Source organism: Aptenodytes patagonicus, chromosome 7 (assembly GCF_965638725.1).
Source record: "Aptenodytes patagonicus chromosome 7, bAptPat1.pri.cur, whole genome shotgun sequence".
In the NCBI taxonomy this organism is placed as follows: domain Eukaryota; kingdom Metazoa; phylum Chordata; class Aves; order Sphenisciformes; family Spheniscidae; genus Aptenodytes; species Aptenodytes patagonicus.
The window spans coordinates 70,414,602-70,426,928 of record NC_134955.1 but is presented as its reverse complement, the minus strand read 5'-3'; the positions used below and the strand labels follow the sequence as shown (position 1 = coordinate 70,426,928).

Here is a 12,327-nt window from a genome sequence, read left to right as displayed (position 1 = left end):
GTTGATTTACTCCAGCTGAGAAATAGGGCAGGACCCTGGGGTAAAGAGCGCCTACTTATAAATCTGATCTCACTACTTCACTTCCAGTGCTTTCCGAGATGCTGAGCGCAGCCAGACTTCGCTTCCCAACAGGGCCCGCTCTCAGGTGAAGACTGACCATGCAGCTACCAGCACCTAGACAGCTACAAAACCCTGGAAATCAAACCTGCAAGGCATGAGCTAAAAGCCAGCTAAAGCACTACACGAACAGCTCCACGAGCTTTGGCATTTTTCCCCATGATAACCTACTCATGCAAGTCTCAGGATACCACTGAGAAGACGTGGCTTGCTTGTTCCTCATCCTGCTGCTTTGCACCATGCTCGCGCTCACTATCCACCAAGAACTGCGCTATAGTTGAATAAAATAATCTTTTGCCTGAACAGAAATGGGGTTGTTTCAAAACAAAATCCACCTGCATTGGTTCTCACAGCTTACTGGAACTAGCTGACTCACTTGAATCATAAAATGGCTCTAGTTCAATCACAAAGAGGGTTCAAAAGAGGTTTCAGTCTCATCAGGTAGAGCTCCTTACACTACCTCCATCGCTAGGGGGAAGAGGCATATTTCTCCTGAGAGTGGTTAGGAAAGGAGTCAAACTTGGCCCTACTAAATAAATAGCATGCCTCATTCCCTGGATCCTCCCCAGCTGCTGAAGCGCTGCGCCTGCAAGGTGGGGAAGGAGAAAGCAGCTGAGACCACGGGGTGGGATCCTACCTCCTTTCCCTTCCCTCCCCTCACCTTTCTCTCCCGCAACAGATACATTCCTCCAGGCTTCACACAACGATGAGACACCCCAGCAGCAGAGCAGCATGGTGGCCCTCTTCTGGCACCTACCTACGGCTCACAGCTCATCAAGGGATCACACATCAGGCCAACCAGCCACATCTGGCACATCTGCCGAAAGCAAATACCTGGGGGCATGGCAACACGAACCAGAAACCCGCTGCAACGGGCAGCTGGTCAGCTTGCAATTTGGCAGGGTCTGCCCGGTGGAGACATGGGCAAGTCACCCGGCAGCCAGATATGGAGGAAGGATCCGTCTCGGAGCTGCTTGCAGCGTGCCCCTCACCATCTGACAACCCGGCAGCGCAGCAGGAAATCAATAGAGAGCCTAACCATTGCCCAAGTCACAGATGGATCGACTGATCGGTCATCTGGTTCGTAGCTCCAGAAGCACAGCACGACACACACAGTCGATACGATCAAATAACCTTCTTGTCCCTCAATCTGGGCTGTCCTCTGCCATTAGCAGAGCAGAGGGGAAGGTGCAGCGCTCGGTTCCCCTCCGTCCTGCCGAGCGGCCAGAGGGCAAAATTTAAAATGACACAAACCCACAACTCTTTGCGGGTATAGGATTTTCTTTTTTTTTTTTGCCAACAACAAGTTTTAACTGCTGTGCTCTGGGGGAGGTGAGAAATAATCTCATAGGTGAGAAACTGTGTCTACGCACTTGCTCTGATTCACCGAGCTGTGGGCTGATGGCGGCACAGACCTAAGCAAACGCCCTTTCAGGTCCTCCTTTCCAGGGAATTCAACATCAAGATGGAAGAAGTGTTGCTGCGGGAGGGATACAGGACAAACTCGGCCACGTCTAAGCTGCGGAGCTGAGCGGGTTTTATGCAACAGCGTGACTTGAACCACCGCTGCTGCTCCTCCTAGAAAAGACCCTCACAAAGAGCTGGCTGTAGATTAAAAATGACATAAGAAAGAGGCAGTCGGCTGAACTACAAAGGAGCACCAGTAAAATATACGTCGGGACAATCAGAGAGGCATTTTGACTGCTTCCTCAGACAGCAAGACTAAGACTTCACTGGCTTTGCCATGAAAGTCAAGGCTTGTTTTACACTTCTGTCTTGTACCCTGCCAAAGAAAGAGCTCTGTGTTCCCAGGAAACAGTGGCATCTGTCACCGAGCCAAGGGACAACGCCAGCTCTCACCCTGCACACAGTTAATCCGACGCCGTTTGCACATCAAGGGCTCTCATCAGTTTACCATTTCAGACGCCCCAACTCAAGAAAGCATTTAAGTCATGCCCTTAAATCTCTGTGACTTCAATTTAAGACCGAGGATGTATGGAAGTGCTTTCCCAGGGAGGGAGGCTGATGCTCTCAGTATGTCCTTGATGGGATTTCACCCAGCCCTGACAGCTATGATGCCCTCTGCATCCTTGGAAGCTCTCAGTACATCTCCACGTGTAGCAAGCAGTGCTTGGTTATGAATTTGCATTACACCATGATCAGGTTGCTGGGCTGGAGGAAAGGAGCTGTGCGGAACATACGTTTCTAAGAGGCAGCTTTGGACAAGCTAGGGCATTCCGAGGCCAGGGGAAAGGACAGACAGAGAGGCTAAGCAATTATTTGTCCAGGAGCACAAGGCAAATCCTCAGCAGGGAGAACTGACCTCCAGTCACAGCCACGAGCCCATCTCTTCTTTTTCCAGCATCCTCAGGGAAATGCTGCCACAGTTCCCTTCCCCGCTGCAATATAAACAGCCGGAGCCGCGCTTGCCAGCATCTTCCCACTCCTCCCCTGCTTCGGGCTGAATCACCAGGTGCTCTGGGTAACACAGCCCAGCCCTGCCAGGAAGGGGAGCAAGGGAACGGTGGCTCTGACCCCAAAGCAGTATGTCTGTGTCTTGAAACCAATAAATACACCTTGTAGGAAATGATCCATTTCAAAGCTCGACACAACCCCCCCTGCCTTCTCCTAGCTTTACGTACTCCAATGGAGAGGCCACAGCATAAAATCAGAGAAACTTGTTTGGAAAGGGATGCTTTCCTAACAACACCCGGGAGTCAAAACCAGACCTCTGAGTCTGCCTTACAGACAGGTCCTTCCCAAGCAGAAAGCCCACCAGCATAGCGAAAACCCCAGCTAGCAAAGGGACAGAGACCCTGGACAGCCAATGCACTGAGTGCTGGGCCAGGAGAAGCAGTTCTTTTCATCATCTACAGCTGATGCCTGCAAAGGTCAAGAGGTAAAGAGCAGGGAGGAGGAAAGCGGTGAAGTTAAAAGTAGTAGTGAATTAATGCCTCTTGAATCAAGGGGCATTGGTTATCTGGGAAGACAGAAGGATTTCATCAGAGAAGACCCCAAGAGCTGCAGGTGGAAAGCGGCTGCAGTTCCATGGCACAGTCTTAAACAAGTGATGCTACGGATGCGTTATGCACCCTTGAGCTGAAAGCACAACCACAAGCTGTCATTAATTCACACACACTAAACAATCCTGCTGCAGGGCACCGCGACAAGAGAAGGGAACTGACGGTGCAAATCCAGAAGGACCAGCCAGGGGAAAGGGAAAAATGGAACTAAATGTGAGGGTCCGACCCCCAAAACAGAAAAAAAAAGGGATCACTGGTTGAAAGATCATAGAATCATAGAATCATAGAATCATTGAGGTTGGAAAAGACCTCTAAGATCATCGAGTCCAACCGTCAACCCAACACCACCATGCCCACTAAACCATGTCCCTAAACGCCTCATCTACACGTCTTTTAAATACCTCCAGGGATGGGGACTCCACCACTTCCCTGGGCAGCCTGTTCCAATGTTTCACCACTCTTTCAGTAAAGAAATTTTTCCTTACATCCAATCTAAACCTCCCCTGCCGCAACTTGAGGCCATTTCCTCTCGTCCTAGATGTGCCACAGTTCTAGGGTTCATGCAAATAATTTAACTGATATTTGCCCAGATGTTTAGGCATTATGCCTCCTCTCCAAGCTGGAAGAAGCAGCAGCCCCAGCGTGGGCACCCAGGCTGGGATCTCCGCACGAGGCATTCGAAGTTGCAAACACGATCTTCCACTCAGACGGCTCGGTGCTGCCGCATGAGCGGAGCCGTGCTCATTTACACCAGCTGCGGATCTGACCTCGTGCTGCTGGGCAATGGCAACCGTGGCTCCAGCCCACAGCACTTCAGGCAACAAACACGCATGCCTTGCATCCAGTTCCCATCCTTTTTTTAAAACCCATCAATTAATACAAGGTTAGTAAAGGGGAAAGGGTAATTAACACTGACGGGAAATCCCTCAACTGTTAGATCCCTTCCAGAGCGCTTTCTGCCGACTGTGTTACGGAACTGAGTGTGCACCTATTAACACCCCTGTATTTCTGTAACGCGGGGAATTTAATGGCAAAATTTAGTGGGAATTTAAATGCAAAAAACGTAACCCAAAACCTACTCCACGCTGCGCCTACTGTGTCATAGTTTGGTATCACCCCTCACAGTCAGGGACCTCTCTGCTCTCGCCTGTTGCTACAGCCAGCTGCTGGCTCACGAAAATTTCAAGATGAACTTGGTCTTATTCTTTCTAGCTAGAAATTCTGCTCTTATCAGAAAAGTTGAGCCTCCACTGAGCCTTTCCAGCCAGCTCCAGGTCAGGCTGTCCCCAAAAGCTGCATCCAATTCCGAAGCCAAAAATGCGAGTTAGTTCAGACCGCCAACAAAATTTTCCTTTGAATAGGAAAGCTGAATCCTTTGACACGCTGTCCTCAGCTCTGGTCTCTTTTGCATTATAAACTGACGTATCTCCTTTCTGCATTCATCAGCGAGGTGCCGCTGGTACGGGTGAGAGTTGGGCCCAGTTTCTACATACGTACGTCTCCTTGTTAGAAAGCTTAATAGCCTTCCTTTTTATGGACTACCCGGTAGGACCCTCATCCAGTAAGCCACCCCTCAATGGCAGTCCCGTTGGCGCCAGTTTACCAAACCATCCTACTTGCACAGTCTTTTCAGTTACAACTTGGACGGTCCGTGAGAATTTGAGAAACTTTCATCCTGAGAGCTTTGGTACCATTGCTTTACTCTTCACAGTAACTTCTAACTGCGGCTTCTAACGCACCAGCCTCTGCCCCTCCATCTAGGACGCTACCTGAGCTAGGGTCACCAGAGATTTATACCATGAGCTCTCTTTGGCTTATGTGCTTGCTCTAAATAGATATTTATCCAGTTCATCCCAGCAGGACTATCTGAACGAACAGGGAATGAGCTGGCTTATTTATAAGCCAATTTAACAGGTAAAATGCATACCGCAGCCACACAGGATGCCTCATCCCAAAAATAAAGCAGGGAACAAGGCTGTCAAAAGAGCAGGTTTGAGAATTGGGGAGCTGTAACGATTCAACTGTCTCTTTTTTATTATTCTCTGATACGGCTGGGAAGAGCACATGCAATTCGAAAGCGCTCTGCTTTAAATGAATTCGTATGTGAATCATGCAAGTTAATCAAGGGATGCAGAAAATTCCCTCAAACTTTAGGCAAGAGAATGAAAATAGCTCCAAATGGTAGGTGCTGGATCTCTAGAAAGTACACTGCAAGACTCCTCAATAGGATTTTGTGGTCATAAGTGAACAGGTTCTGGCAAGTGACACCAAGCAAAGTTTTCCCTCTAAAAACCTGAACTTTTGGGTGCTGGTTTATTTAGAAGAGTGGGAATAAACAATGCAGAGCAGCCCCATTAAGCCTCTTGAGAACGTGTTCCCGACCAAGATCCAGCCTGCACCGCTGTCAGCTCTCCGAGCGCATCTTGTGAAACCTGGTAAATAAACAACAATGCCTTTTTCTCACTTTCCTGTCATTTACTTCACACCAGGTGCAGTGTTTGCTCTGCTTGCTAATTCTCCTGGTTTTTCAGGCTAGAGATGTGGTGACAGGAGAATCTCTGGGTGACACACTGATACCTGCTGAAATTTCCACGGAAGAGAGACAAGAATTAGTCCATGGGCTGATTTTTCACCCATCTCAGCTGCGGTGCTCCTGACTTGCACCACAGTAAACACAGCGAGAAATATCAAGCCAGTGGGATCCTTCATTCATAAAGCGGCCAAGAGAAGAAAAAAATCAGATACAAGTGTGGGGAGAATGGAAAAGGTTTGATATTTACAGAGCGCAGGAACGTTCTGGACGAAGATAGATCCCACCAGACACCAGTCTGCACGCTGAGATGCTTAAAAGCCTTTGGAGAGCCTGAGCACAGCTGGTGCAACACAGCATCGCCCCATCAGGTCCGTGTATTTTTGGACTTCCCACTGGAACCGATGAAGCTGCAGCGATTTACGCCCGCTCTGAGACGACCCAGGGCCCATTTCCATTTGCAAATAACTAAGAGGACATCTCCTGGCATCAAGTGCCACACGGGCTCCAAGAACGCCTTGTAGGACTTGCTGTACCGCATTACCTTTGATTAACGTGATATTCGTGGTTGCTCCTTACTCCCTTAACCGCGGTAAGTGCAAAGGAAAGAGCCACCTGACAGAAAGCTTTTTTTCCTAAATAAATTAACAGAAGGCGGCAGCATCACCTCCGGACCCCGGACAGACACAAGCTGGTGTAAATCCACTGACCTCAGTGACATTTTTTTTTCTTTTTTCCGACTTCAAAGCATCTCAGCCTGTTTGCCGCTCTCAAGATTTGGCCAGAGAAAAACGGAGCGATCGGGAAGGCTGTTTGGCATCGCTAGAGAACGACAGGAGAGACCCTGCCGCTGCAGATGGCAGGGGATGGAGCAAGCGCGGTGGGATTCGGGAAGGCCATCAAACCAAGCCTTGGGAAAGTGCATTGCTTGCAACAGGAAAAGATTGAGGATTCTCACTGCTTCTGTTTTAGCAGCAAATATTTTACTTTGCAAATGCAAACAGATCTTTGTCACACAGCAGCTCCCTGGATACTTCCCACAAGCGCTGTGGGCTACAGAAATTCCCACAGACCCAACAGCAGTATGTTCACGACGCCTCAAGAAAGCGACTCCCAACAAAAGTTCCTCTGGCAGCTAACACAGAGGCCCGGCCAAGTAAGGTAATGAATAACGCTGTCTGCTTGTCGCTGTCTTGGCTCTGATGCCCGCTGTCCCCTGGGCAGAACCTCAGAGGCACTGGTGGTGTTTTCTACCCCCTAGTTCACCGCAGATGTGCAAACCAACTGGAACAAAGTCATGCCTAGTGTACACAGGAGTTTTGATTCTTAAAAGAAGAGCTCCCCCCGCATCCGTCATCCCATCTGTGCTAGTGACAGTCTGGGTGAGCCGAGGTCTGGAGAGTACCTCTGCTAATTAGCCTCTGACTGCTAACAATCATTACAGCTGATGCAACAGAGTGCGTAATGTCAGTTTACAGGGTTGATCTCTACTGCAATCTGTGCAGAGATGCTGCAGGGGTTTGCAATCAGAGGACAGTTTGTGTCTTCAGCCTGGGCAATCCCATCCTGGGCAGTTAAATCCACGTAAAAGTCTAACTGAGCGCACTATTTACCTTCCACTGAAGTCAAGACCTGTTTCTGCTTCACTACAAGAGGAATTCGACAGGCTGCCTAACCTGCTCCCCTTTCAATGTCAAGGCAAAGGAGACGGTGGTCCCACCCCAGAGTCTTGGTTTAAGGCAAAAGGAACATGAAAGAGATGCTAGTGGAGAAAAGACGCAAAGCCCCATGAGCCCCTGTAAAAACCCCCATGATCCCAACCCAAAGTAGAGGGAAGCTTCTTGCCTGACTGCCCAAAAAGACAGCAGAAGCTTGCATCACCGTTCACCACTGACCTCTTCAGCCTCTTTCTGTGCACGGTAAGTCCAGGCTCGTGTTTGCTGCAGTGGAGTACCGACCTCAAAGACAAAAGCAGCCTCTGGTAGGCATGACCCACCCCAGAGCGGGCGTCCAGCCACGGGGCGAGAAGTACCAGGGACTCTGCAGAGGATAGCCCAGATATAACAGTGCTGGGCAACAACCTGACACCCTACGAGAGACGGGCAGGAATAACTACATCACTGTCTCTCCATTGCCTAGCCCAAAAAGCTTTCAAACCTGCTTAAAAGCTACTACCAGAAACCATGAACTTCTGGGAGACCTTTCCAACATGCATGGGCAAGGGTAAAATATTTTTAAGACAGAGCTTGATCAACTGACGGATGGGATTTCAGGGCTGTCAGAGATAGCTGGGGACTGGACTGCGTGACCCTGGAGGTCCCTTCCAGTCCATTTGTATACGTATGTATGTATGCATGTATCTATATATAAAAAACCATTAGCAAGCTGCTGAGCCTGCACTCACCACACACTTCCCAGAAAAAGCAAGAGGGACTTGAATGCGCAAAGAATGAATGATTCAGCTCCATCTTGTGTTTCTGCTTTTGACATGCCGAGCAGCACTCCAGCTCGTCAGGATAAAATCCAGACAGTTGCAATATATGTACAAAACTGGGACAATTCAGATTAAAAACCCATTTTCCTCTATGTTTCTCTGAATATTTACCCCTCTCCCAATAGCTGTCCTGAAAGGAAGATACGAAGAGAGAGGATTTCCCACGATCTATGTCTGGCTTGGAAATCCTAGCTCCCCGAATTATGTTTGACTGTGCCTCAGCACAGATTATTTTGAAATGATCATCTGCGAGAACCACGCAATCAGCACTCTGTCAATCAGCACTCTGTCAATCAGCACTCTGTCAATCAGCACTCTGTCAAAGGAAAGCAGAAATTGGGGCAGTTCCCGAAGAGGTCTCTTAAAAGCCCTTTGGTCTCCTTTCCAAAGCGAAGCACGCTGCACTTAACAGCGATTGCCTAGGGCCCGGCAATCACGTACTGACGCGTGAATGCTGCTTTCAAGAACAACAGCTCATCAAAGCACTCTCGGGTCATCGCAGACTGCAGCGAGAATCACAGTCTCCTCAGCTCAGAAATTAAGAGCACGGACGTATCCCAAAGAATATTTTGCACCGAGCGGTGTTGTAATCGTGGAAAAGTCAAGAGCTGATGACTCTGTCCTTTCCTACGAGCTGTAGGTACTCGTTACAACCACTCATCGCAGCGAAAAGATCAGGCAAAAAGGGACAGTCACCCTTTCGGCAAGTTTGTCTTGCTGCCAAAGGCCTGTCCCCTCAAAAAATGACACCCAGATACTTTTGCAGGAGGTTCACTGGCTCAAATCCGCAGGTGGTTTGGTTCCTAACGCCCGGTCCCAACCAGCATAGAGCTTGAAATGTCAATAGCCTCTCCCCTTGATTCAGTTACACAGCACCCCAGGGAGCGCTTCTGAAATCACTCCTTCAATTATACCGTACTGCCACAATTGACTCAACAGACTCTTTTCCCTCCCCTAACAAGCAAACACCAGGAAATAGTAGTAAACCCGTGCACCGTCATTTCAAGAAAGCCATTTTGACCACCTGCAGAAACACAGGCTCACTCAAGGCAGGTGTGACTTCACTTTCTGATTTCCAAAAATCTGAGAGAAATTGCATGAAAATCATCATTTCAAATACCATTACAGTTCCACGCCTGTTAGCTACAGCAATGAAATACTGCATTGCTAAAGCTCTCCCCCATGAAAAGGTATTTGGAAAGAAAAGCTAAGCATTCAAGGAAGAATAAGCCGCCCTAATCAAGAACACAAGGACTGAACGTGAAGTATCCGAGTACTTGCATACAAAGTTGTCCAGGCGCTCATGCGTGTATCTAAGTGCCTTGCTGCACCTGAATCAAAGCAGGAAGGTGAAGCCAAAACCTTATGAAAAGGCCTGGTACCCATTAGGTTTCTCTTGTTTTGGAGAACAACAACCGACAGCTGGACCCAGCTCCGCTCCCGCTCTGTGTCAGCACAGACCGAACGGGTTCGTCCTCCACCAAGAGCTGGGCCAGGAGGACCAGGCTCGAGAACAGGCTGCTCTCGCACAGCGAGCACTTACTGGGTTTCATAACAGGGAAGAGGAGCAAGACGCTCACAGCGTCCGATGGCTGGTGCCCTGCTAACATGCCAGCGAAGCAGAGCTCCCGCGCTCCTGTGAGCAAGTCAGCAGTCACCTGTGCCACGGTGCACCCCGGCAGCCCAACACCAGTTGGGAGCAGTGACTGCACCCTGTGTGTAAGGACAAGGGCGTGGGGCACCAAAACTGCTCTGGCACATGGGCTTCATCTTTGTAAGAGCGCTGGAAAGCTGGGGAGGAGGTGTTCCTGCTCCCAGTAAAAGGGGGTCAGGACAAGCCCTTTCCAGCAGTAACAGGCACCGCCATACCCTTTCCTCCCACACTGCAACAGCACGCGGTTACCCTCTTCTCCCAGCCCTCTCAAGGGACGTCATGACAAGCGACGGCCTGTCCCTGCATGCACCCACTGACCCAACACGGGGCGCAGAGCTGCAGCCCAGCGGTCTGCACCCTCCACGGAGCCGCGCGCCGCCACGCAGCCTGCCAAAGCATGACAGGGACATTCCTGGAAAGCGATCTGGCTGAGACCCTTTCGGCGGGGGGGGGGGTCACGCACCTCCCCATCTCTCCCCAGCTCCTTGTCACAGGTCCCCCCACCTGCTCCTGCCAGCACAGATTTGCTGGAGCAGGGGACAATTATTTCAACATTCATCCGAGGAGTGACACCCATCCCCTTGCGCCCTGTCCGCCCGTGCCCCAGTCAATTCTGCCCCAGTTCCCTCGGCGAGGGGGTCACTGGCATGAGGAGGAAGGGAGGCAGCGGGGTGGATGGAGTTGAGCTGAAGCTAATGACAGCCACGTCCCTGCCTCAAGCGCTGGGACCCTCTCCTCCAGCGAGGACGCGTGTGGGAGTGAGTGCGCTCAAGAGGAGCTGATCAGTATTCAGTGAAAGGCTCCGCTACTGCGCTGCCCGCTCGCCCGCTGCCATCCCTCCTCCTCCCAATGACTCGGTGCGCAGGAGGAGGCAGCAGCCCTTCCTCAGCAGCACCCCACAGCACCCTGCTCCCGCATCCGCGACCTTCCCCGCGGCAGATTTCACGCCTCCCTCCTCGTGAAAGCAACGCTCCCCATCACTTTTCCAGCTCCGCAGCGCAGGTGTCCCCGATCCACCCCCAGGCCACCACCCGCAGGGCCCTGCCGGCTTCTTCAGCGGAGCCTCGGCTCACGGGGGCCAGCCGGCATGGCACGATTTGGGGACCCATGGGGAGCATCACCTGCCCAACGCCAGCCTCCCCGTGCCGGGGGGCAACTCTCCTCCCAAGCAAGGGTGCAAAACGCAGCCCCGGTGCGAGCGAGGGCGGGTGGCAATGCTCCCACCCTGCCAGCTGGGGGAAGGCAGACCGTGTGGGGCAAGGTGTGCTGGACAGGAGACCCTCCGCAGCCATCTACTGACCGCGGGGTTCGGCCAGGGCTGCTGGTGGAGGCCGCCCCGGGGCCGGGGCTCACCTTGTGGAGCTTCCACATGGCGCCTAGTGCCTTGACTTCGTGGCTGGAGTGCTTGCCCTCCTCCAGGCACTGGTAGCAGACGGGGCTCTTGCATTGCACGCAGTACATGCTGTGGTTCTCCAGCTCGTGGTCGGTGCAGGTGGAGATCTTACGGGGGCTGAGGCGGCGGCTGACGCGACCCTGGGCCGGTGGGACCAGGCGGTGCTTGGCCAGCGGCCCCCGCGGCGGGTGGCATCGCAGGCGGCAGGGATCGCAGTAGAAGACGTCGCACTGCTCGCACATGACGGCCGCCTCCTTGGGCGCCTTCTCGCAGAGCTGGCAGCGCAGCGCCGCCGCCCTGCCTTGCTGGTAGCGGTCGATGACGCCCTCCAGCAGGCGGTTGCGGGGGAAGCCCCGCAACCCGCGCTCGTCCAGCACCAGGCTGCGGTGGCACTGCGGGCAGGTGAGGCAGGCGTTGCGCGGCGGCGGCGGCGGCGCCAGGGCGGCGGGGGGCGGCGGGGCGGCCGGCGGGAAGACGCGGACGCCGTTGGGAGACTTCTGGCAGGGGGTGGTGGGAGCGCTGGCGAAGCCGCCGTAGGAGCCGTAGCCGCTGTCCGCCTCGCTGTACAGGCTCATCTTATCCAGGTCCAGGTAGTCGTAGTCGGAGACGGCCGAGCCCGAGGCGCGGCGGCTCTGCGGCGACTCCGACTCCGGTGTCTGCACCAGGATGTTGCGGGCGCACGCCTGGCACAGGTTGTGCGAGCAGGGCAGGATGATGGGCTCCCGGTAAAAGGAACCGCACACCGGGCATTTCAGCTCCTCTTCCATCTCTTCCATAGGGGAGGGAGGGAGGGCGGCGGCGCGGCGCCGACAGCGGCCGCGGCAGAGCCAGAGGAGCCACCCGCACCTCACCGCGCCTCGGCGCCGACTGCCGCCCGCCCGCCTGCCGCCCGCCCGCCGCGCGCTCCGCCCCGCCCCGCCCCGCGCCTCGCCATTGGCCCACCGCCGGCGGGGAGGCGGGTTGCGCGATGCGATTGGCTCTGCCGCCTGCCCGTCCGCCCGCCCGCCGCCGCCGGCGGCGCTGCGGGGGTCTCTCCTCAGGGCTGCGGCGCGGAGCTGCGGGGTCGGGCTCCGGGGTGGGGGGGCCTGGCCTTGGGGCTGCCCCGGCCCCCGCCGG

At 53.2% G+C, this 12,327-nt stretch overlaps 1 protein-coding gene across 6 annotated transcripts in view; it reads right to left on the bottom strand.

Annotated features, from left to right (window-relative positions):
- The window catches only part of TRIM9 (tripartite motif containing 9), a 74,359-nt gene extending 62,311 nt beyond the window's left edge, over positions 1-12,048 (bottom strand). For all 6 annotated transcript variants that reach the window (XM_076345772.1, XM_076345774.1, XM_076345775.1 and 3 more), the window contains exon 1: positions 11,172-12,048. In XM_076345772.1, the coding sequence (XP_076201887.1) occupies positions 11,172-11,987 (816 nt within the window). In that variant the 5' untranslated portion in view covers positions 11,988-12,048. The remainder of the gene's footprint in view (positions 1-11,171) is intronic.
- Positions 12,049-12,327: the final 279 nt, after the last annotated feature.